Source organism: Astatotilapia calliptera, chromosome 4 (assembly GCF_964374335.1).
Source record: "Astatotilapia calliptera chromosome 4, fAstCal68.1, whole genome shotgun sequence".
NCBI lineage: Eukaryota > Metazoa > Chordata > Actinopteri > Cichliformes > Cichlidae > Astatotilapia > Astatotilapia calliptera.
Window position 1 is genome coordinate 107,642 of NC_137425.1, and position 26,620 is coordinate 134,261.

The following is a 26,620-nucleotide window of genomic DNA, read 5'->3' on the forward strand; positions in this document are numbered from 1 at the left end:
TTTACGTTTCCCCTGTCCCGTCAGCCCAGATTCCTCCCAGCTGTGTTGCCCTCCTGTCTCTCATCCCCTGATTACTGGTGTGTGTATTTAAGCCCTGTGTGTTCTCCTGCCTGTTGCCGGTTCGTCTGTGTAACTCCGTGTCAGTCTGTCACCCTGTGTTCCACCTGGTCCTGGTCTGCGTCTCTCTGCTTCTCATCCCGTTGTCGTATGCTCCCAGGTCTGTTATTTTTAGTCCTCCCAGTTTAGGTGTCTTTAGTTATTTGTTATGCCCCACTGTTTGTTTGCCACTACACCTCTGTAAATAAAACCACTGGTATCTCATCCACTGCCTGCATCTTGGGTCCTTCTTCCAACTCCACACGGCTCGCCATCGGCAGCCGTGACAAATACATCTTTCGAACTTTCAGATTTGATCAATTCTTCATCACAGAGTCGTTCATGATCACAATGGCATCTGAGGGGGGTCTCCCAATGAATTATCCTCATTATTAAACACAATCATGTTGCTGTAATGGTAACACTGCTGACTTTAGACTTTAGTCCAGTACACATCAAAAGCTTATCAGCATCAGCAGGAACTATGGATTGAACGTAGCACACATAAGTTTTACTTTGTGGTTTTAATTATATCTAGTGTACTTGATTCTCCATCATGTGACTGATTTCACCTGTAAATGTGTCCATGGCTCGGCCCAGTGTGATATGACACCTGAGGAACAGAATGGGGAGAAGGAACTTTGAATTATGAAATAGCTACACTTTAATGTAAGTTTCATTAAAGTGTTTGCAGGTCCAACTGATAAAGCATGAATGTTAAATTGTGTCAACCTTTATTTCAGAATTTAGTTTAATGACTGAATGTTCAGTCAACAACAGGTGATTGTGAGTCATCAAAGCGAGCACTACTGTCTGTCATCATGAAAACCTGAACAAATGTCAAACTGTCGGTGTGAACATTTTTGGCCAGACTCAACACGTGGAGTTCGAAGTGACTTCTGTGTGGATTAAAGCTCGAATAAAATCTTTTCACCTGAAAAATTTGATTTGATATAAATATTTTGGAGTTCTTAAAAAACTTTACATTAGATCTCCTTTTAAGTATTAACTTAATTAATTAATTTCTTTTTCTTTCTTTTTCAGCTATTTATTTATGAGTGACTTATGTATGTATGTATATATATGTATATATTGTACCATTCTTAGTGTATTGTCTGTCTTGTCTTAATGTTGGTTTATAATGGAGCACTGTAACAAAAAATAATTTCCCCCAGGGATCAATAAAGTATTCTGATTCTGAACAAACATGTTGGATGTCAAAGCACTTTAGTCACCAGCGGTGTGTTTTTCATGTAGCATCAATATGATGATTGAGGTGTTAATGTTAATTAGACTTAGGCACACATGTTTGCTTGCATCACATTTCTCCTGATGAATTTAAACATCTAGTTTTCAACTATAAAAGCAAAAACTCTGAGCTGAAAACATCAGAACCACCGACTCACATCATAATCGTCTGAGCCGCAAACAGAGCCTGAACTGATGCCAGCCATGGACTCGGGTAAGACATCTGGGCTTCCACCACGAGAAGGGGCCGCTGCTTTATGCAAAGTAAACCGATGTTTAACAAAGTCTGAAACTGTCTGTCTGTCAGTCGTCCTCCTGCTGTCGGTCGTGTGTTTGGGCGTCTCCTCTCAGCAGATCACAGACAGCCAGCGTTTGTTCTCCATTGCAGTCAACAGAGTCACGCACCTGCACCTGCTCGCCCAGAGACTCTTCTCGGACTTTGTAAGCCTGCAGTAGCTCAGACAGACAAGAGTTCACCAATACCTTCATCAACAATCTTTCTTCTTTCTGAAAAAGACTAAATGTAATGCACAGGACAGAAACTATGTTCAAAATGTGTTCAACAAAATGTTCTGCATATTCAACGTGTGCAGTGAGTTTAGATGCACACAGACATATGGACACACTTCAGATTTGATGTCAAGGGAACTGAGACACTTTGTGAACTGTCACTGGTAAAAACACAGCAGACGTTTACACTTTACATTTTAGTCACAGTCAGCTATAATCTCAGGATATTCAGTTAAGAATTATGAAACGATATTAAAATTTGCTGTCAGAACTAACATTGGAATAAAACACGGGTATTCCTGTGTATTTTTTGTATTTTTGTATGTACCTGTGTATTTTTGTGTGTCATAGGAGAGCTCTCTGCAGACAGAGGAGCAGCGTCAGCTCAACAAGATCTTCCTGCAGGATTTCTGCAACTCTGATTACATCATCAGCCCGATTGACAAACACGAGACGCAGCGCAGCTCGGTCATTAAACTACACAGTACTACGCAACACTGCACAGCAGTACACAGTACTACACATGCGCAAATCTTCTGAAGCTGTTGTCTGCTTATTGATGGGTCACAGGTCCTGAAGCTGCTGTCGATCTCCTATCGACTGGTCGAGTCCTGGGAGTTTCCCAGTCGCTCTCTCTCTGGAGGTTCCTCTCTGAGGAACCAGATTTCACCAAGGCTGTCTGAGCTTAAAACGGGAATCTTGCTGCTGATCAGGGTGAGAAGATAAATTCCACAAACATATTGCTCCATGTATGGTACCAATGCAACTAACCACCTGACCCTACAGGCCAATCAGGATGAAGCAGAGAATTATCCTGACAGCGACGCCCTCCAGCACGCTCCTTACGGAAACTATTATCAAAGTCTGGGAGGCAACGAATCACTGAGACAAACTTATGAATTGCTAGCTTGCTTCAAGAAGGACATGCACAAGGTGAGGCAGTGGATAATGGTGATGTCACTGTGATGATGACAATGATGTAATGATGGTGAAGATGACATTTGTGTTACAGGTGGAGACCTACCTGACGGTGGCTAAATGTCGACTCTCTCCGGAAGCAAACTGCACTCTGTAACTCCACCTGATATTGATACTGATACTTGCTCTGTAGCCCCGCCCTCATGTTAGCAAACTCTGCTTACATGTGTTAGCATTAGCAATAGCATAATAATAGCAGTGGTAATCATGACATCGTAAGTTTTTCTGACATAACTGTGATGCAAGGTGTGAACAGGAAATGATGTCATTCTGTGAAATAAATGTGTTGCATTTATATGTAGTCTGTTCTTTCTGGTTTATTTGGGGGATTTATTCTTTATGCTGTGACTTCTTACACAGAAACACACGCTGACGTAAGCTGAGGTCCATATCGATGGCAGAAAAACTGACTCGAACACTTCAGCTTAGAAATTATCTTCTCGTGGCCTCTGACAGTGGACTCATCTCTGTGCTTGTCCTGCTAGACCTCAGTGCAGCGTTCGATACTCCATAATATCCTATTAGAGCGATTAGAACATGCTGTAGGTATTACAGGTACTGTGCTGCAGTGGTTTGTATCATATCTATCTAATAGACTCCAGTTTGTGCATGTAAATGGAGAGTCCTCTTCACACCCTGAGGCTAATTATGGAGTTCCACAGGGTTCAGTGCTAGGACCAATTCTGTTTACATTATACATGCTTCCCTTAGGCAGCATCATTAGAAGACATAGCATACATTTACACAACTGACAGGGGAGACCAAGCAACCATGGAACAGACAAAAACCAGAATATTAAGAACACCAGCAATAAAACCAAAAGACTAGAAATGATAAATACTGACAAAATCAAAGTTATATAGTAATAATAATAATGTATACTTTAGAATAGAATAGAATAGAATTCAACTTTATTGTCATTGCACATGCACAGGTACAGGGCAACGAAATGCAGTTTGCATCCATCCAGAAGTGCTTTAGTGATATAGATATATTACAATATATATTAGCAATAATATAGATATGTGAGTATATTACAGAAATGGGTCTATTATGGTATGTTATAATGTACACGGTATGAAGTATGTTGTGAATATTCTATAACTATAAGTATGTACAGGCTGTAGTGAGTACAAGCTATGTACAGGATATGAACAGGATATAAATATGAAAAACTATACAGAATATGAAATAAATAACTTTACAGAATCTGGGATATACAGCTATACAGAAATGGGAACTATGCAAGTTGTAAACAGTTGTAGGATTAAAGATTATCGAATGTACAGAATGATTATTTACACAGAGCTATACAGTAGTGCAGTTAAGATAAGTGAGGGTGTAGATAGTTTCTACAGAGGCTATATAAAGTGCTAGTGGTTGTGAGTGGTGGTTCACTCCATGTTATTATTGTGTGTTTGAGGGTACAGTTGTCCATTGTGGGTGTGTGTATGTTCAGTCCATGAGTTTAACGTGGGTCAGATGTCAGGAGGCAGAGTTCAGGAGTCTGACAGCTGTGGAGAAGAAGCTGTTCCGGTACCTGGTGGTCTTAGTCCGGAGGCTCCTGTGGCGCCTCCCAGAGGGCAGGAGGGTGAAGAGTCCATGTGATGGGTGACTGGGGTCTTTGATGATTTTCCCAGCCCTTTTCAGACACCGCTTCCTGTAGATGTCTTTTATGGCAGGAAGTGGTGCTCCGGCGATGCGCTGGGCAGTTTTCACGACCCTCTGCAACGCCTTCCGGTCCGAGGCAGAGCAGTTCCCGTACCAGACTGTTATACAGTTGGTCAGGATGCTCTCGATGGTGCAGCGATAGAAGTTCACCAGGATGTCTGAGGACAGGTGGTTCTTCCTCAGAGTCCTCAAGAAGAAGAGGCACTGGTGAGCCTTCTTGACCAGCTTGGAGCAGTTGGTCGTCCAGGTGAGATCCTCGGAGATGTGGACTCCCAGGAACTTGAAGCTGCTCACATGCTCCACAGCCGTCCCCTTAATGTGGATGGGTGGATGTTAAGCAGCAGGTTGTTTCTGTCGCACCACTCAGCCAGACGATCCACCTCCTCCCTGTAGGCGGCCTCATCGTTGTCACTGATGAGGCCAATCACCGTGGTGTCATCTGCAAACTTAATGATGGTGTTGGAACCATCAGCAGGTCTGCAGTCGTGGGTGAAGAGGGAGTAGAGGAAAGGGCTCATCACACAGCCTTGTGGTGTTCATTGTGATGTTAGATGAGCAGCGGTTATCCAGCCGGACATGTTGGGGGCGGTTGGTCAGGAAGTCCAGTAACCATTTGCAGATGAGGGAACTGATACCCAGGTCTGTCAGTTTCCTGATGAGTTGTGAGGGGTGGATTGTATTGAATGCTGAACTGAAGTCTATAAACAGCATTCTGGCGTAGGTGTTGTTGTTGTTGTCCAGGTGTGAGAGGACAGAGTGCAGTGCGATGGAGACTGCATCCTCTGTGCTCCTGTTCCGGCGGTATGCGAATTGGTGGGGGTCCAGGGTGGGGGGGAGACAGGATTTGAAGTGTGCTAGGACCAGTCGCTCTAAGCACTTAGTGATGATGGGGGTGAGTGCTACTGGGCGGTAATCATTGAGGCAAGATGGGTTGGAGTTTTTGGGTATCGGGACGATGGAGGTGGATTTGAAGCAGGCCGGTACCACAGCGTGGGCCAAGGACAGATTGAATATGTCTGTGAGCACTCCTGCAAGCTCCCCAGAACACGCTCTGAGAACACGCCCGGGGATGCCATCAGGGCCTGCAGCCTTGTGGACATTGATCCTGCTCAGCACCGCTCCTACATCGGTGGGGGAGAGAGTCATAGGTTGGTGGTCTGGCGTCATGTCTGCTTTGGTTGTGGGGTTCCCTCGCTCAAAACGAGCATAAAAGTTGTTGAGCTTGTTGAGGAAGGAGACATCAGAGGATGCGGGGGAGGGTTTGGTGGTCCTGTAGTCTGTGATGGTCTGGAGTCCTTGCCACATGCGTCGGGGGTTGGAGTTGGAGAAGTGTTCTTCTACCTTCTTTTTGTAATGGTGTTTGGCTTTTTTGATGCCTTTCTTTAGATTAGCCCTGGCTGTACTGTAGGCGTGTGCATCTCCTGACCTAAAGGCAGTGTTGCGGGCCTTCAGGAGGAGACGAACATCCCGGTTCATCCAAGGCTTCTGGTTGGGGTACATGGTGATCCGTTTCTGGGTGGTGACACTGTCTGTGGTTTTGGAGATGTAATCCAGTACAGATGAGGCGTACTGGTCCAGGTCTGTGTGGGTGAACATATTCCAGTCTGTGTTTTTAAATCTGTCCTGGAGCACTGCGTCTGTCCCCTCTGGCCACACTTTAATTGTCCTCACAGCAGGTTTCACACGTTGGATGAGTGGTGAATACCGAGGTGTGAGGAACAGGGAGAGATGGTCCGATTGTCCAATGTGGGGGAGGGGTGTGGCTTTGTAGGCTCCAGCCAGGTTGGAATACACATGGTCTAAAGTCTTGTCTCCTCTGGTGTGGCAGGAGACATGTTGGTGGAATCTGGGGAGGACTGTCTTTAAGTTGGTGTGGTTGAAGTCGCCAGCAACAATAAAAGCAGCCTCGGGGTGTTTATTCTGGTGTTTGTTAATGGCTGCAGAAAGTTCTTTCATGGCCAACCTAGCATTAGCATCGGGGGGTATATACACGGCAGTGAGTATGATTGAAGTGAATTCTCTGGGGAGATAATAAGGTCTGCATTTGACCATTAAAAACTCCGCATTAGGTGAGCAGTGACTCTCAGTAGTAGTGGAGTTCATGCACCAAGCATTGTTAATATAAATGCACAAACCTCCACCTCTGGTCTTGCCGGAGTCATCTGCTAGCCTGTCGGCTCGGTGTGTGTGGCGTCCTGCTAACTCGATAGCATTGTCCGGGCAGCTGTTGTTCAGCCATGTTTCGGTGAAAAACATGACATTTGAGTCCATAATCCGTCTGTTGTTAGTGATGGAGAGCCGTATCTCATCCATTTTGTTTGCCAGAGAATGGACATTGGCGAGAAAAATACTGGGTAAAGGCAGCCGGTGTGGTGTTAGCTTTAGCTTAGCCCGTAGCCCTCCGTGCCTACCTCGCCTTTGTTTACGATCTCGGCGCCGTCTGCGTGCACTTCCGCCCAGCCGGGGAGAGTGGGCAGCCTCCGGTGTTCTGGAGATCTCTGGGATGAGTCGGAGATCGGCGATAAAACTGTTGGAGTTGTGAGTCCAGATGTCCAGAAGCTCTTGTCTGCTGTAGGTCAGCAACGCACAGCAATTCTGGATGAATAATCCGGTTAAAAGTAGATAAAAAACCGCTAAATAGCAGATTCTGGAGAGACACTGAGCCTCGCGTTGTTCACGCGCCACCATCTTGGATCATTTATTGATCCCCGTGGGGAAATTCCTCTCTGTGTTTAACCCATTCACTCTGTGAAGCAGTGGGCAGCCATCGGGTGCCCGGGGAGCAGTGTCTAGGGATGGTATGTTGCTGAGGGGTACCTCAGGGTAGCCGTTCAGTGGATTCGAATCCCCGACCTTTTGATCATGGGACCACCACAATAAGATAAGATAGATAAGATAAGATAAGATAGAACTTTATTAATCCCTCGGGTGGGTTCCTCTGGGAAATTCGATTTCCAAAAAGCACAGCACCGACAGAAGTTACAGTTACAGAATATTATATATATATACAGTGGGGCAAAAAAGTATTTAGTCAGCCACCGATTGTGCAAGTTCCCCCTAAAATGATGACAGAGGTCAGTAATTTGCACCAGAGGTACACTTCAACTGTGAGAGACAGAATGTGAAAAAAAAATCCATGAATCCACATGGTAGGATTTGTAAAGAATTTATTCGTAAATTAGGGTGGAAAATAAGTATTTGGTCACCTCAAACAAGGAAAATCTCTGGCTCTCACAGACCTGTAACGTCTTCTGTAAGAAGCTTTTCTGTCCCCCACTCGTTACCTGTATGAATGGCACCTGTTTGAACTCATTATCTGTATAAAAGACACCTGTCCACAGCCTCAAACAGTCAGACTCCAAACGCCGCCATGGCAAGACCAAAGAGCTTTCGAAGGACACCAGGAAAAGTAATGTAGACCTGCACCAGACTGGGAAGAGTGAATCTACAATAGGCAAGCAGCTTGGTGTGAAAAAATCAACTGTGGGAGCAATCATCAGAAAATGGAAGACATACAAGACCACTGATAATCTCCCTCGATCTGGGGCTCCACGCAAGATCTCATCCCGTGGGGTCAAAATGATCATGAGAACGGTGAGCAAAGATCCCAGAATTCAATTCAATTCAATTTTATTTATATAGCGCCAAATCACAACAAAAGTCGCCTCAAGGCGCTTCATAGATACAGAGAAAAACCCAACAATCATATGACCCCCTATGAGCAAGCACTTTGGCGACAGTGGGAAGGAAAAACTCCCTTTTAACAGGAAGAAACCTCCGGCAGAACCAGGCTCAGGGAGGGGCGGCCATCTGCTGCGACCGGTTGGGGTGAGAGAAAGAAGACAGGATAAAAGACATGCTGTGGAAGAGAGACAGAGGTTAATAACAGATATGATTCAATGCAGAGAGGTCTGTTAACACATAGTGAGTGAGAAAGGTGACTGGAAAGGAAAAACTCAATGCATCATGGGAATCCCCCGGCAGCCTAAGTCTATTGCAGCATAACTAAGGGAGGATTCAGGATCACCTGGTCCAGCCCTAACTATATACTTTAGCAAAAAGGAAAGTTTTAAGCCTAATCTTGAAAGTAGAGATATTGAGTTGGTTAAATATTTTTAACCTCTTTTCTCTGGAGCCAGCTCCATTTATATTCCATGTAATGAACCTCAGTGTACCCATAGATGTTTGTGTATAACTAGGGATGTATGCTGTGTGCGTCGCTTAGACAGGTGGAGAGAATACGTCACTTGTTCATAAATAAAGAGAAGGAGAGAGAGAAAAAATGTGTGGCGAGATGCTCCCTGAGTCTGACTTTGTGTATGCATAGTTACTAATATGAGTAGGCTTGGCTTAAGTGTGTGTGTGTATCTTATATGACTGTGTGCGCTGTCTGACTGATGTAAATGTGCTGCCGTTGAGCGCATGGTGCGTATGTGTCGAAATAAAGGATGTTTGTGGATGAGTGTCGAAGCAGGTGATCGAGGCAGTGAAAGGAATAAAGAAAGAAACCAAGGACAGGGGTGAGCAGCATAAAACCAAGAGGGGGAAAAGAGAGGAGGGGAAAAAATAAAAAAATTAAAAGATTTAAAAAAAACGAGAAGAAAAAAAAAACAGAAACAAAACGTAAACATTCCAATTAAATCACTGACGGAGAGTGACGGTGTTAATTCTGCTATGAAATCACACTTTAAGATGCGATTTGATACTGGTAAGTTAAACAGATGTTAATGCAAGTTAGTGTGAGTGGATAGGGAAATGGTGTAGCTGATTCTTATCTGGTGTGAGGTTAATACAGCCACGGAGTGATGTTGGGGTCGCGGTGGAGCTGTCCATCCACGTACAGCCGGTCCACAGCGATGACAGCGCGGGAGCCCTTCTGGATGATGCAATACTTTTTGTAAATAGTCAACAGTGCAATAGACTCAATACTTGAAATGTGCAATTCACTTGTATTTTTATTTTTTATTCCTATTTATTCTATTTATCCCCTTTGTATATTTTATTTATATTTGTCTCTGTATTTATATATATATATATGTGTGTGTGTGTGTGTGTGTGTGTATATGTATGTATATATATATATATATATACTGGACCAGGTGATCCTGAATCCTCCCTTAGTTACACTTAAGTGTGTATATATATATATATATATATATATATATATATATATATATATATATATATATATATATATACACACTTAAGTGTGTGTATATATATATATATATATATATATATATACACACTTAAGTGTGTGTATATATATATATATATATATATATATATATACACACATATATATATATATATATATATATATATATATATATATATATATATATATATATATATATATATATATATATATATATATATGTATGTGTGTATATATATATATATATATATATATATATATATATATGTATGTGTGTATATATATATATAAACTATAACAATTCTGTAACTGTAACTTCGGTCGTTGCTTTGCTTTTTGGAAGTCGAATTTCCCAGAGGAACCCACCCGAGGGATTAATAAAGTTCTATCTTATCTTATCTTAAAAAAAAAAAAAAAAAAGAAAGTAGAGATATTGTCTGTCTCCTGAATCCAAACTGGAAGCTGGTTCCACAGAAGAGGGGCCTGAAAACTGAAGGCTCTGCCTCCCATTCTACTTTTAAATACTCTAGGAACAACAAGTAGGCCTGCAGAGCGAGAGCGAAGTGCTCTAATAGAGTGATATGGTACTACAAGGTCATTAAGATAAGATGGGGCCTGATTATTTAAGACCTTGTATGTGAGGAGCAGGATTTTGAATTCAATTCTGGATTTAACAGGAAGCCAATGAAGGGAAGCCAAAACAGGAGAAATATGCTCTCTCTTTCTAGTCCCTGTCAGGACTCTTGCTGCAGCATTTTGGATTAACTGAAGGCTTTTCAGCGAGTTTTTTGGACATCCTGATAATAATGAGTTACAGTAGTCCAGCCTGGAAGTATTAAATGCATGAACTAGTTTTTCAGCGTCACTCTGAGACAGGATATTTCTAATTTTAGAGATGTTGCGCAAATGGAAGAAAGCAGTCTTACATATTTGTTTAATATGTGCGTTGAAGGACATGTCCTGGTCAAAAATGACTCCAAGGTTCCTCACAGCGTTACTGGAGGCCAAGGTAATGCCATCCAGAGTAAGAATCTGCTTAGATACCATATTTCTAGGCTTTTCAGGGCCGAGTACAATAACCTCAGTTTGATCTGAATTAAGAAGCAGAAAGTTAGCGGCCATCCAGGTCTTTATGTCTTTAAGACATTCCTGCAGTTTAACTCATTGGTGTGTGTTATCTGGCTTCATGGACAGATAGAGCTGGGTGTCATCTGCATAGCAGTGTAAATGTATGCTATGTCTTCTAATGATGCTGCCTAAGGGAAGCATGTATAATGTAAACAGAATTGGTCCTAGCACTGAACCCTGTGGAACTCCATAATTAACCTCAGTGTGTGAAGAGGACTCTCCATTTACATGCACAAACTGGAGTCTATTAGATAGATATGATACAAACCACTGCAGTGCAGAACCTGTAATACCTACAGCATGTTCTAATCGCTCTATTAGGATATTATGGTGTAAAATTATGATATTATTTTATGCCATGTTATACCCCTAATTAAAGATTGTGAATTATTATGTAGTTTTAGTTTGCATTATTCTCCTGAATTAGAAGAAGCTGATAACTATTGCATTAGTTAAACTGATTTGCATTACATTAAATTGCTGACTTGTTGTGAATGAATGATATTGTTTTATGATGCATTATATTGCTGAGTTATAAGAAATACTGTTCGCAGAAGGTTATTGTCTAATTTGTCTGAGTAGAAGAGAACAGAGTGTGCTGGAGTTTTCTGCCCCATTTCAGCAGGAGCAGATAAACAGGGAGCCAAGGTTGTAGCTTAGGTGCTGTGTGAGAGAGAGCATGTGAATGTTTAGGCTTTTTATGATAAGGTGGAGGCACCAGAGGTTATAAAAGTTTGAGCAATGCTCCACCATTTTGAGATTTTGAGGCTGTCTGCATCAGTGTCCATCTCCCACGTGTGTGATCATTAAATCATCGTTTGACTCAACCCGGCCGGACCAGTGTTGTTATTGTGGTTTTTTCTCTTGTCTCCATCCCCAATATTTTGAACATAACAGCTTGGGGGCTCGTCCTGTGGTATTGGGGTGGAATTTAAAAGTTTGGACGGTCCGAGGTTGTCGAACGGACAGGCACGAGCCAGTGGTCTGATGTGAGTGGACAAAAGCCGGCTTATCTAAAGGTAAGGCACTACCTGTTGAATGATTTCCAAAATGTGCCAAATTGGATATGACTAAATTAAAGTCTACTCACTGAAATTACTGGTAGAGTGTCTGTTTTGATTTTGATGAGAATCACCGTGTGGTATGCAGTTAAAGTTGCTTAAGAGTATTTAATGAAGTTGAAGAAATATGAAACTGTTCCCAGAAGTAACAGAGAATGTTGGGTTTGAGTCCCTGGATATTGAGCTGAAGGCTCAGGTAGTTTGGTAGGGAAATTAGGACAGAAACTGTTCCCAGAAGTAACAGAGACTGGTTAATAGTTTTACAAATTAGGTCAGAAACTGTTCCCAGAAGTAACAGAGACTGTTTAATTGGTCGTAAAAAAGTTATCTTTCTTCGGTGAGACCCGTTATGGTAAAATTTCTCAAAATCGGTTAGGTGAAAATTATTATAGGACGGCAGCCCAGAAGTCTGCTAAGAAGCACATAGCCCGGGGGTTACGCCCCCTCCTGGCCGTGGACGCGCGGTCTTGACCTGTCGGCGAACAGGGGTAGTTCAGTTTGGCTTTAACTGTGGGGTACAGGGCATCCCGAAATAAGCTAGGAGTTACCGAGACTCCTCATCGTTTAAAACGGTGTCATGTGCTTGTTTGGACAAAGTTAAATTGAGTTAGGGATTTAGAAGTTAGGTCAGAAACTGTTCCCAGAAGTAACAGATACTGTTTAATTGATTACAAAAAAGCGAAGCTTTCTTCGGTTGGACCCGTTATGATAAATTTGTCGAAATTGTTTAGGTTCTTTAGAAATCAGGCCATAGGCTGTTCTGGAGGAAACAGATACTGGTTAATTGATTACAAAAAAGTTGGACTTTCTTTGGTGAGACCCGTTATTTTAAATTTGTCGAAATTTGTTAGGTGCTGAATCTGTCAGGCCTGTCAGTGATTGTAAATATAAGACGTCTTTGTAATATAAAATAAAAGAGTTTTGTCTGAGCTTTGTGTGACCCTGTGTGTGACGACAGCGCACTGCAGCGCTGCGAGCTATTTTTAGACGGTGTGTGAACATGCAAATGAGCGGTGACGTGCACAGAGGACTTTGCTTCCTGTTTAGCATGTTTTTGAGTTTTATAATTTTGATTTGCAAACAATGATACATGCCTGTAAGTAAAACGCTGATTTTGCTGATTATGATACTACAAATAAGGTGTTGAATGACTGGGGTGTGAATGATGTTGGAGTTTAAAGCTGAAACTCAGAGAGGAGTGTGTTGGGAGACTGGCATGTAGTCTGCAGTGCAAAGGTGGGCGTCTTGCCTGCTAGTCTATTTAACAGTAATGAAAATGATATTAAATAAATCTCTCAGTGTGTTGATACAGGTGGCTATGGGGCTGGACCAACTGCCCCCACAAGCACGGCGGCCGAAGCAAAATTATAGTAATGGAAACCAAACTCAGCAAGAATCAGCAGCTGTGGAAAAGACAGCAGCTAGCAGAGAATTAAAGGAGAAATTAAGAGAAGTTTTACACATAAAATTGCGGCCAACAGACTTGTGGAGGTTGGGAAGGCGCCTGGAGCATCACAACAAGAAGGTGAAACAAAAACACACACAAGCAGAGAAATGTGAGAGAGAGGCACGTGCTAGAGAAATGCCTCGTTTGAGAAAAAACGTTAAATTAGCCCATGTACAAACGCACATACACGCAATGAAGAAACAGCTTACACCCATGAACATGTGAAGATTTTCCAGCAACTTTAAAGCAGTGAAACTTAACATACACCCGCCGTTACACAATAAAGTTTATCCACTACTAACAAATAAACCCTCTGGGTTGCAGGACAACAACTTATCACAACCAGTGATAACACGACAAATTTAGTGGTTAATAAAAGTCAAATTGTGACATGTTTTCTTCTGATTGATTAATACAAGTGATTACTAAATGAAAGAAAATTCCATTTTTGTGCTTTAAACATGATCTTAAGAATTTTAACATGTACCTGTGTTGTCCTGTCAGCTTGGTGGGTTATGAGAGGATTATATGGTGAGAAAAAACAAAAAAAAAAAAGGGGGAGAGAAGGCTGACACAGGGCCTGGTCCCGTTGTTTTTCCCCTCTCTGAGTAACACAGCCAATACAACATGATTTTCCTGTTCGTTTGTTTTTGTTTTGTTTTGTTTTTTCTCTTTATGCTTGATTACAGGCTGCTTTGTCGGCCCGGAAAAGCCGAGGCTGACCCTGGACTCCTGCTCTCCCCTCTACCATCTTTGCTCTCTCCTCTACCATCTTTGATGTGACCCTGACCAAATGCTAAAGCAGCTGAACCCGCAACAACAACTTGAAAATGTCAACAGTGCTGCAGGAAAATGATCTCATGCAGCAGAGACGGAGAGCGGTAATCCAAGGCCCGTTTCACTACACGGGGAGATTTCTGTCAGCGTGTTTTCTTTATGAGAAGATTGAGAAAGGCCCGGCTCCCACCACCGATTCTGACCACCTTATATAAAGGAATTATTGAGAGCATCCTGAGCAGCTATATCACTGTCTGGTTCGGGAACAGCACCATGCCGGACAGACAAGCACTACAGAGGGTTGGGCAATCAGCTGAGCGCACCATCCGCTCCGAGCACCCTGACCTGCACTCAATCTACAGCAGGCGGTGCTGGACCAAGGCCAGGAAGATGGTGAAGGACCTCAGCCATCCCAACAACAGACTGTTCTCTCTGTTGCTGTGTACGTGACAAATAAACATCTGGATTTGGAAAACGAGGCACTCGCAAAGCCACCAGCATTGTGCCTGATTGGACACACCCCTCTCACACACTCTTTACATTCTTGCCATATGGAAAAAGACAGCTTCAGCTGACAGAGCTGTGACGAGACGCCCATCAAGCCCAGATGAAAAGTGAGGCCGAGCAAAACCATGCTGACCTTAACCACTCTGCATTAAAACTGTGCAGGACAGTGACGGACCAACAATGACCATCGGGCAGCAAAAAGGGCGTGCCAGGGACAGGAGGAGTAACTGAGGTCACCTCAGAATGGACAAAATACCAGGAGAAAATAAGCTGAAGGCACAGGTGTCGGGGCTCGGCCAGGAGCTGACCTCTGAGAAGAGCCGAACAGCAGAGCCGCAAAAGGCCGTGGAGCAAAGCAAGGAAAACATCAATGGACTTAAATCTGATTTCTACGGAAAAGACTCTGAGGTTTCTGCCCTCAATAAGACCTCGAGGCATCAGAGCAGAAACTGAGCATGGCCCAGGAGGAGCTAGCTGAAAATCGAACCCATCAGGCTTGGAGTCCAAGACACCGGACTTGAAATCAGGCCGGAGCATCCTGGAGCTAGATGAGCAGTGTGATTTGTCCGGTCTGCTATGGAGCGAACGTTAGGGGGATGGCTTCCTGTCGCCTCTGCCGTCCTCCGATCGCTCAGCGTCCTGGGCTGCCCAGCTCTGGACTGAACGCTCAGGCCGAGACACCCAAACAACCATGGACTCCATTCCCGTGGAATGGGACCACGACTACGACCTCAGCCGTGGGCTTGAGAGTGCAAGAAGGGATCCCAGAGAGCCTTGAGGCCTGTGTAAAACTAACAGAACAAAGATTGAGGTCTTCCACTGGGGAGGTGGAAGCTGCAGACTCTCCTATACACCTTCTGGATGTCAGCCGTTCCACCTGCAAACAAACGGACAGCAGTCGTACTTCTGCAAGCAACAAACGGACATCCAGACAATTGAGCTGCGTATCAAAACCCTGAAGGAAGACCGAAGCAAAAGGGTCAAGTTAAGGAGGAGCGAAATAAGGAGAAGATGCTGGACACTGGAGAAAAGGACTGCCTCAATTGGGGCCAGAACCAGTATGGACAGAACTCTGAGCAGCAGCACCAATGGATGCAAACAGACTGAAAAGGAGGAGGGCAGGACCCAGGGCACGCTTCAGGCCGTGGTTTACCCAGAACACTACAACAGGAAAGTGATGAACACAAACACACACACAAACACACACATCTACATGCACCGACTCAGAGTGAAAAGAAACATACATATGAACATATGCACTCGTTGATTGAGGGAGAAATGACACACACACACACACAAATTAAAATGTTGATTCAATGAACTGAGAAGTGATCCACACACACACACACACGCTGATGCAATGAAGAATGCTTTACTAACAAATGCTGCACACAAACATCCAAATACGGAGTTGGTTACAACAGCAAGAACTGATTGGTTATTTACTGCTTAAATGTATTTCATGCCACGCAGAGGGCATTTGTGTAGATTTAGAGGACATGGTCTGAAGCACTTTGATAATGAAAACAATGTCTGTGCGTGATGTCTGTTTATGGCTCAAAGCCTCCACTGAATTGTTTACTGTGCTTCACACAGTCTAACAAGGAGCAGTGGTACAGAGCGAAAATGATGAATGAATGGTGTGAGTTTTATTTCGAAGAGATTATGAAAAGGTTGTGTTGATTCAACTTAGTTGTTTACGTTTTTGCCAAGGTAAAGAGTTGATGTGTAACTAGTGTCCACTATTGAGTCAAGTAAATCCAACATGTTTTGTTGGTGCAAAAAGGAGTTTTGGTTGATCTTTGGGTTTTGTTTGACACTAGGTTGATTCTATCAGTGAGGTTTGGATTGTTCTCTTTCTCTAAGAGAGAGAAAGATGGTTTGAATTTTGGACATGTTTGCAATGGGCCCCAGTATCTGTTATTATATGAGTGTTTAATTGGTTACGTCTGTGTTTGCTTTTGTTACAGTGCACTGAGATAAGAACATCTGAGAGGTGTGATCCACCGGTGGTGATATTTTGGTATTTTGTGAGTTCCTGATTTAACAAATCAGCTCTTTAATCCAGGCCTGAGAGATTGAACTTTAAAGCGCTATAAAATATTCTTATTGAAAACAGTCGCAAAGTATTTTTTCTCCATGATTATAATGAGCTTGGGAGAAAATTGACTTATATGGGACACTGATCCTGAAGCCTAAAAGGATTGCAGCGAGTCAATCCAGTCCAAAGAAGGAAAAACAAACAAGGAGCTGTTTCCTTTAAAATGATGACGTCATCTTGCTGGTGATGGAGCCTCGAATAGGCTGCGCGTGAGACTCCATTATCAGCAACTTCTGGTATGAATGTGTGTGGATGTATGCATATGACTGACGACTAAAAGTCATGGACTGACGACTAAGAGTTTAACTGACTTGATACTGAGACAAAAACGGTGCTGACTTTAGGATTATTGAATGTCCACAGACAATTCACCCAGCCTGTAAAAGAAGGGTGGATGTTTTGTTTTGCTTTGTTTTGTCTGCAAGAACAGAAGAATGACAGAGACTAAAGAGCTGTAGCTTCACAGCAGTGTGAACTGCAGACTGAACCCTTTGGTTGCTAATTTTGAGCTACTGATGTTTGCATTAAGGAAATTGTGTTTTAGTAGCTGTGTTTTAATTAAGGTATTACATTATATTGTTGGGAATATTAAATGCTAAAGTGAAGAAAAGGTTTGATCCCACTCATGACTGAGCATGTTATTATTAACCATAGTGGGTCACTATAGAGAGTCAATTAATTTTAGAAAAAAAAAAAAAAACAAACAAACAAAAAACCCTCCATCGAGGTCTATGAATAACAGGGGAATGATAGACAGCCACACTCAAAATGGAGATATGTAATGATAAACACTGGTCCCCGTCTTTTGGGCGCTCTCTTGAAGTAGTCAACAATTTAAAAGTAAGATAAAATAACAGGGGCATGTGCTGAGGGGTGGTGCTGCACAAGAACAAGAGTAAAATAAAGAAAATATTGTTTTTAGAAGTGCAAATTAAAATGTACCATTACACTCAGAGGATCAATATGAAGCTTAATATTTGTTAATTTTGAATGAAGTACATGACTGGTGACTGTTCTGTCCTGAGCTTTTGTTTTTACAGCACCCGCTTGATCACACCAACAGTTTCTCGCCACCGAAGAGGGGTACTTGAAAAAAAATAAAGAACGGGGAGGAATATCATCAAAACTGGAAACAGGTAATCCCCAAAGGGGGTGATAATGCCATAACTTTCACTATGGTCAAATTCTCAAAATTTGACCCTCAAAAATTCTTCAAACATTTAGACACAAAGTGGAGATTTAGATAAATATAATGTCGTAAACCACATAAGCATGAAGTAGTTGATTCAATAAGATGGTGAAGTAACAAGCAGCAAAAGGTTGATCATGTTAATGGTGTTTATTCAAGGGTGCAGAGGAGATTATTATTATTACAGACAACAAATGAAATAACGAAAAGTAGAAGTGGAAAAATTTGCGTTAACGGCAATAAAATCAAAACAAAAAGGAATACTAACTAAAACTGTACTGAATGTTCACAAAACTAACTAAAATTAACTAGATTTATAGCAAAATGTGTTTGGTTGCATTGATGTGTGCGTGCCCTGCTATAGTGAAATTAAGGGAGTACGTTAGTCGAGTCGTCTGGGTTGCTGCTCCGTTCACCCGCAGAATCTGGTCAGGAAAAGTCGGGAGGCAGCGCCAGAATAGAATTGAGGATGATTTTAATATGACTGTTTTGTAGACATAACAAGAGTCTTGTAGTGGAGAGGGACGTAATGTCCTCCTGAGACCCAGAGAATAAGAAAAAACAGGGAGAAAATATTTTCGTTTTTTCTTTTTTCTTTTTTTTCTTTTTTCTTTTAAATGAATCAAGTGTTATTAAAATAACAATCTCATAAGATGAAGATCAGGGACCAACCCAGAAGTCACTGACACTTCACTAACTGTAAACTATTGGTTTAGGAATAAGTGATGGCACTGAACTTTCTATTTCACAAAAGTCAATTTATTTAGGATATCTGCACTGCAAAAACCCACCTCCTTAATACTAGAAAAATACACTTATTTTTGGTGAAGATTTGCTTAAAACAAGTGAAATTATCTGCCCATGGGGTAAGTGTTTTTTTCTTAATAAGATTTCTTGAAATAAGAACAATATCTAGATTTAAATAAAGCTAAAAATAAGTATTTTACACTCATTCCAGGGAACAAATCAGAACATTGAAACTTAAAATAAGCTTTAACCACTTATTGTAGGCCACAAATAAGATAATAAAGCTAAAAATAAGTCTTTTACACTTATTACAGGCAACAAATTAGAACAATTGAAACTTAAAATAAGCTTTAACCACTGATTGTAGGCCACAAATAAAGATAATAAAGCTAAAAATAAGTCTTTTACACTTATTCCAGGCAACCAATCATGGCTTGAAACCTAAAATAAGCTTTAACCACTTGTTCTAAGTAAAATGTTGAAGAAATTAAATCTGAAAATAGGCATAAAACACTTATTCTAACAAACAAATCAAGGCAAATAATCTAAAAACTAGTACATTAAATCATTTTTAAGAAATTTCTTCTTTTTAAATTTAGCTAAACACTACTTTAAGATTATATTGCTGATTAAGGACAAAACAAAACTGAAACAGAGTAAAAGTGTCCATCTTTATTTGTCCACTTTAACAATAACCTGCAGATAATAAAGATACAATTGAACAGTACAGGTCCAACATTATGAGTTTGTTTAAGTGGTTTCAACATTTCAACAGCCTTAGAGGTTTCGCCATTGCCCCATTAAAATTGACGAGTGACATAGGAAGACCACAAAGATTCAAATTTCTTCCGAATGACACCAAATACCACAAAACTTGTCTGGGTGAGTAAATGAACATTTTCCATTTTAGAAATAAGACCCACATTGAAAAAACAAACAAAAACAAAACAGAAGTGCCCTCTCCTAATCTTATCTGAAATTTACACACTACTTTCCAATAAATGCATGCCATTCTGCCAGGGCTTTTCTGTAAGATGATGTAGTGTCATGCTCATGAATGGCATCCTGGAGAACTTCTGTCTGAATGACAGACAGCAGGGTTGCCACGCATTTGGGGTAAGTCAGATGGAGTGCATAAAAGTATGCCATCACATATATCATAGCCTCACCAATTTTTTCTTTGTCAAATGTTGTAACTGGTAAATTACCAACAGCAATGACACACTTGCAGCCATCGAACATCACTACTGGACATGACAAGCTTCGTTTCTGGAGGACAGCATCTGGATCTTCTGTAGGCTGCAAGACACAAAAGACATGACAGTCAACATCTTATGTTAATTGTATGTTTTTTTGCTGGGAATTGGTCATAACGTTGGAGATGTCATTATCTTGTTCTTTGTTGGTTACACACATTTTATAGTAGTTTTGACTTATGGTTTATCAAGCGACTCCTTATGTGACCACACTCGTGTACATTAAATACGTTATAAATTAATGAAAACAATAAATTATAGATTTAAGTCTTTCGGCTGAAACTGAAAAAGCATTTTTGAGTCATGTTTGACCGAAATATTTTGTTTGCCAAATTTTCTGTAGATCTTTATAAGCAAATTTTATAAAACTTACCTTCAGGACATGTAGAAATGCTTCAGAAGCATTCCCCATCTTTTTTGGTGGATGGGCAGGTGTGGGAAAGAGGGTTGGAAGAGCCTTCATCAGTGCAAGGTGGGCTTCAGCTGGACAAAGCAGAAACAAACCTTCATAAACATAAATTTTAAAGGATGAGAACTTTGTATTCAAATGGTAAAACTTACTTTTGTCCATGGTCATTGGTGGATTCATTGCCTTCTTTGACACACCGTAGAACTCTACCCTGGAGCAGAATTCTTCCCATCTCAGTTTTACTTGACTGATGAACTTGTTGTTGTGGGGATCCAAAATTCTGCGAAGCTCACCCAACGCCTACAATAGGTTTAAAAAAATAAGTAGACAAATAAAATCAAAATAACTTTACTACCACACCAAATATATTTGAAATTAAAGTGATTATTTATTAACTCTTCCAAAAACTTACATGATGCAATTCTTTAAAGCATGGATATGCATCCAAGATGAGGCAAGCTCTGTTCTCCTCTTTCATGGTGTCTGAGTCAATGAAGGATCTTCTGGCTTCAAACTCGAGGTCTAATAGCTGGGACACATCTTCTTGGTTTGGTTTTGCCTTCTTACACATTTCTTGTAATGTTTTGTAATGTCTTGCTTGTATTTGCCGACTATCCTTGTCAGCTAAGATAGAGAGAAGTACAAGAGCATTTTGGTTTTTCATTGTTACTGAAGTAGACTTCCACAAAACATTAGCTACTACTGGCTGTGTGTTGATAACCATTTTACAAAATTACTAGTACTCACATGAAGTGGAGGCATTGTCAGAATTTCTGACAGGTGATAACAGAGTAGATGCACCACTGGAAGAACTGCGATCAGCATCTTCATCATCAGCTTCTTCATCCCTTGGGTAGAGGTCAGTGAGCCTTCTCTTGGGCCGTCCCCTCTCTGGTGTTGGTCCTTGCCTTTTTACTGGGGTTTTCATATTTTGCAGCCTTTTTTGTAACTTGGCATTAATGCTCTCCTGGTGAAAATACATATATATCATGCCCCCTGAACAAAACAAAATGATTTATATATGAGACACAAATACAAGAACTTACGTGTTTTACGCTTGCATCATTATCCTGCAGCATAGGATAATATTCCACAACTTTTTTAGCCATTGCAGTGATTTCGGTCTTAGAGGGGTATCGCTCCATTTGGCCTTGGCTTGCTCTCAAAAGGGACACCATACTTGTGATTGTATTTCTCACCAATCTGCATCTCAGTTCTTTTGACATGACGCATGCCTGTTCCCTGCCGGAGCAGGCCAACTCCAGGTAACTCTTTCGGCATTGCTCCAACTCACTGTCGGTGTACAGAACATATTCCGGAGGACTGGGGAGCTGCAAGGTTTTCAGCTGGCTTGCATTAGCATCAGCAGTTGGAGGGCCTGTTGCAACTACCCTGGGTGAAGAAGTTGTTTCAGGTTTCTGTGGTAGCGGATGGTCTTCCTGGTTTAGGGTGAGAAAATAAAAATGTCAAGTACTGCTAAAATAAAAGCATACTTTCTGGAGATTAGTTGAACTAAATATTTTTTACATAATACCTCAGGATGAATTATTGACCACACATGTTTTCTTCTGAGAAAGTGCTCAGGCCCAGAAAAAAGGTCCCTCAGATCATCACGGGTCAATGTTAAAAGCATGCACTCGTCAATGCTTGCAGCTAACAAAAAGACAAACACCAGTTAAACTGTGCAAGCACATAACTGCACAAACATAACTGTTTTTTTAATATATATATATATATATATATATATATATATATATATATATATATATATATATATATATATACACACACATACATACATACATACACACACACACACACACACACAAATATATTATCAAATATAACCTTTAAGGACAGATACTGTTACATCATCCAGCTTCTCCATTGCTCAGTCACCTGCAAGACAAATGTTTACAATTAGTGTTATGTTAAAAACATTTGAAAAGTTGAATCTTAATTGAGTCCCATGAGAATCAAATTGATTCACGTCAAAGAATCGTTTTGATTGTTCAACATTTTTACCCTTTTTAAAGCTATTATAGAAAAGAAATGTCCAGACAGCCCGGCTGAGGTCTGAAAGGGTTATACAATATTGCCCGGTGAACTTTTACTCACCCAGATTTGTGTCATTGAATTTCATCAATAAGATTATGCTGACTAGGGCTGCCAGATCATGCATCCATTGGACGTAAAATGTACAGCTTATTGCACCAGCAGTATCTGCTCTTACATAACGATCATTAGCTTATAGCTTTAAGTGTTTAAGGTATGTGCTAACTAAAAATAAAGGCAAGATGATAGTTTATTACATTTTAAAGAAATTTGCAGATTGCTCATTGCTATCTAAAATATAAAAGGACACCGGAGTATATTCTCCAGCATCTCACACTTCTGATAATCAGTTGTCTGCTTGACGTTTATTCAGCTGTGTAAAAACTATAACTTTAATCTCAGCCAAACCGATTTACTCAGGAACAAATAAAATACTGAAAAAAGCCAAACAATAACATTTTTAAGTTATTTAAGTGACTTATATATCATGTTCACCTGAGTAGTGAAAGACGGCGGTGGTTTTGAAAATGGTTCGCCCGGAGTCCGGTGTTCTCACGGCTCTAGTGAGCGTTAAACCCCGGCTAGCTATCGAGCTAGTGGGTAACAGACGTCTCCGAAAACGTCGGAGCGCTTTTGAAAATATGTGGTGTCTTGATAAACTGTCCAGATATTTGAAGTTTACACAGCTACATTCTCGCCTGAAAATATGTTAAACGTTTATTTTGTGACCTAGAAAGAGTAATAAGAGAAATTTTAAAACTAACTAGCTGCCGCCATTTTTGGAAACTGAGCTAGGCCGCGCTATGAATTCTGGGATACAGCTTCTTCTTCTTCTTCGGGGTTTAACGGCAGCTGGCATCCTTGCACATACAGTGCTGCCATCTTCTGTTTCAATTTTGAATCGATACACAGCGCTACTTGTTTTACCAACCAGCCTGATTCCTGAATAACACTGTTTTGAGCCCACTTTAATAAATCCAATTAATATCAAAATATTAATTTAAACCCACACCTTGTGAGGGAATACAAGCAGCTAGTAAATCAGTCAAAGACAATTGGAAAACCCTGAATGTGGTTAATTAGCTCTCTTGCTAATTGAAAGAAATTCTCAGTGTGCCTATTAACTTAAGTTAATACAAACGGCTAATACTGCCCCTTATAAATAGCATAGCTAGGAATTCTCACAACATTACAGTAGATACTTCACTAAATGTTCTCTGAACCACATGCGAGGGCTGCTAAGCTAACGCTAGCATCCGTTAGCATGCTACATTACTCCTTCCCGCGCTCAAATTAAATTTATTATTCTGTCCGCTTGACTTTAAAACAGTGATTAGACTACACACTACTTACATTCGAAAAATTAAAATTGCTTACCTCTCTTTCTTGACGAAGCTTTCTCTCACAGTTTTTCTTTCAATGCTCAGGTGCAGAAGATTCCTGTGACTCCAAATTCAAACGGAGTTGGGTAACAACTAACATGGAACACGAAGGGGGGTGCACATCTCAATTTTTGCTTCTATATACAATTTAGTGGTTTGTACGTTCATAAAACACAGTCAGTATGATAGGTAAATTTCTTCTTCATTGATTTAAAATAAACTCTTATAGGTGTTATTTCATTTTACCTTATTTGTGACCATTTTTTGTTTTTACAGCTCCAGTTTGTAATACCCCCCTCCCCCCATGAACTTGGTATTTCCCAAACTAGCGCGGCAACAGCTCCACACTGCAACATATTTTTTGCTTGACTTTAGTCTAATACAATGGCCTGTTGGAGGTGTGTGATTTGCTTCGTCTTTGTGGCGTTAACATTGAAGTCTCTCTTAAGTCACATTAATACTGCACACAGTCGCAGTCCAGATTTCCGTGTCATTTGTGGAGTCGATGGATGCGCCGAGGATTACCGTGTTTTCAACTCGTTTTACCACCATCTCAGACGCACACATCCACAATACATCTCCACTGGGAACCCGCCTACAGGATGGCTGACAGCTTCATCCGATGCAAATGTATTAGGAGGCGAAAATTTTGGTACAGCCATTTTTGCCGACTATACTGCCGAACCCAGACAAACTGTTAGCAATGGCAATGGCACTGAAGTAGAGCCACCACCACTAGACCCCCCAGTAACATCGGAGGTGTTGGAGGAGGAGCGACAGGAAAGTCAGAACGTGATGGAGCAAGACGCGGCTGAGCTTCAAACACCTCGTCAGAATCAGGTAATGTACTTTATGTGTTTCTGTGTGTACGCGCGCGAATTTTTAATTGTATGTGTGTTGTTTAACCTTAACCAAGCACAGTTACCCCAATTCAGCTTTAGTAAAACCGTAGTAAAGCCTAACTAGAGAAAATGTACTCAGTTCAAGTGAAAATTATAGTTTTAAAGTTATGTGTTTTCTAAGATAAACTACTTGATTAGAATATTTTAATAGGTATGAAGGCCAGTGCTGAATTTCAAATGCATGAATCCGCTGAAATTCAGGCTTGCACAACAATGTAGGCTTAGTTACCATACTTAAACATAATAAATAAACTTATTTACCAGTGTTGTGTACCTGCCTTGGTTGTTGTTAGATGCTCCATGAACCAAGCAGCTTTCAAATTTTTCTTTCAGTTAACTTCAGAGTAGATTCCATAAAGATTGGTTAAGTTTCATTAAATAACTCTTAAATTGTTCATAACATTTGCAGCTTCATTAGCTATCCATTGTAGTATGAATCTTTTAATAGCAAAAATGTACAACAGTTTGGAATATTTCTTTGTTTTGTTTTGCATCTGGTGGAATTTGAAACACATTCTGAGTGAGTCATTTTTCTTACACAATTGTTTTTCTTTTTGTCCTGTAGGGTAAAAGAGAAACTGTTGATCTTGCCAGATGTGCAGCTGCATTTGCTATTGGTGTGCGGGAGCAATGCCACCTATCACAGGTACTGCTTCATCTGATATTATGGGGGTGTCATTGTTAACTTGTTAATAAGTCTGGTTCAATGTAAGGCTGCAACTAATGATTTTTTTTTCATAATCTGTCCACTATCTTTGCAATTAATTGATTGTTTTTCATCGCTGGTTTTATTCAGCTATTACTTTCACCTATATAAGTTATTAAGAACAAATGTACATTACGAAGAAGTTAAGCACAAGAGTTGTGCAGTTCACTGCAATGTATGTAACTCTGGGCACACTCAACAGTTTAAAATAGGCTTAACAGTGTAAAATGTGTTCACTTTTAGGCATAAAAGACAAATGAAGTAGAATTACATAAAAAAAAATAAATGAGGCAATCATTTGTTCACTTTTTCTGTTGTAACCTTTCATGCTCCTCCATCTTGCTCGGTGCAATGTGTTTGTGCCACGTGAGTCATGCATGTGGCATGTCATGCAAAACAATGCCAATTATTGGCTGATTTCTTCTTCTACTGCTCCACTGGTAAATTACAACATTCAGTGGCTCATTAATTTGAGCTAAAGAAATAGAGTTGCATTTTGCTTCTGTTATATTTTCTATTTACGCTTTCATGTCTCTGATGTGTTTTTTTTTCCCCCATCAGAGGAGTGTCAACAACATTGTCCTTGGTGTCCAACAGTATCAAACAGCTCTTCTGACGTCCTTGAGGGGAAAAATAAAGACCATCCTTGAAAGGCAACCTGACAGCAATGGACCTTTACAACAAGAAGTTCTTTCAACACTGGACAACTTTCAGGATCCCTTTCCCATATGTGCAGCTTCAAACCTACAGGACCGTGTAACACAGATGCATTTCAACCCTGTCACACCTGAGGAGATCATCATTTCCAATTATGCCTGTAGAGTTAAAAAGGGAGAATCGAGAGTTCTTGCAATCAAAAACAAGTCTTTCTACTACATTCCTTTGATTGAAAGTTTGAAACAGCTTTTATCCAATTCAAGACTATTTGACATGCTCAGTGCTGGACCTCAGAGTTGCCCCAACGCCAGTTTTTTGTATGACATTAATGATTATTTTCAAAACCCACCCACTGTTTTCAAAGAAGAACTCTGCTTTACAACTGATACTCTATTCTGATGAGATAGAAATGTGTAACCCCCTAGGGTCACGTGCGAGTGTAAATAAACTACTAATGTTTTATTACACCTTAGGCAACATAGACCCTAAGTTTAGATCAAAGTTGGCTTCCATCAGACTTCTTGCAATCGCAAAGTCTAGGGACATAGATGAGTGTGGGGTAGATATAATACTGCGGAGAATCAATGAGGACTTGAAGTTACTGTACGATGGTGTTATGATTAACACTGTCAATG

The 26,620-nt window shown here is 40.8% G+C and overlaps 3 protein-coding genes across 3 annotated transcripts; 2 read left to right on the plus strand and 1 right to left on the minus strand.

Annotated features, from left to right (window-relative positions):
* The first annotated feature begins 1,480 nt into the window (after nucleotides 1-1,480).
* On the plus strand, nucleotides 1,481-3,127 carry gh1 (growth hormone 1). Its single transcript, XM_026163621.2, has 6 exons — nucleotides 1,481-1,558; nucleotides 1,652-1,785; nucleotides 2,206-2,322; nucleotides 2,425-2,568; nucleotides 2,641-2,787; nucleotides 2,867-3,127. The coding sequence occupies exons 1-6, from the start codon at nucleotides 1,540-1,542 to the stop codon at nucleotides 2,927-2,929; spliced, it is 624 nt and encodes a 207-aa protein (XP_026019406.1). The 5' UTR covers nucleotides 1,481-1,539; the 3' UTR covers nucleotides 2,930-3,127.
* A 16,143-nt stretch (nucleotides 3,128-19,270) lies between these two features.
* Nucleotides 19,271-23,337, minus strand: LOC113036988 (uncharacterized). Its single transcript, XM_080300710.1, has 8 exons — nucleotides 22,132-23,337; nucleotides 21,818-21,936; nucleotides 21,330-21,722; nucleotides 21,031-21,250; nucleotides 20,696-20,907; nucleotides 20,436-20,583; nucleotides 20,248-20,357; nucleotides 19,271-19,917 (listed from the first exon to the last, which is right to left on the minus strand). Exons 1-8 carry the CDS (start codon nucleotides 22,169-22,171, stop codon nucleotides 19,606-19,608), a joined length of 1,554 nt encoding a protein of 517 aa, XP_080156836.1. The 5' UTR covers nucleotides 22,172-23,337; the 3' UTR covers nucleotides 19,271-19,605.
* Nucleotides 23,338-23,712: 375 nt separating this feature from the next.
* LOC145428453 (uncharacterized) lies at nucleotides 23,713-26,384 on the plus strand. Its single transcript, XM_080300657.1, has 3 exons — nucleotides 23,713-24,560; nucleotides 25,188-25,268; nucleotides 25,890-26,384. Exons 1-3 carry the CDS (start codon nucleotides 24,105-24,107, stop codon nucleotides 26,382-26,384), a joined length of 1,032 nt encoding a protein of 343 aa, XP_080156783.1. The 5' UTR covers nucleotides 23,713-24,104.
* Nucleotides 26,385-26,620: the final 236 nt, after the last annotated feature.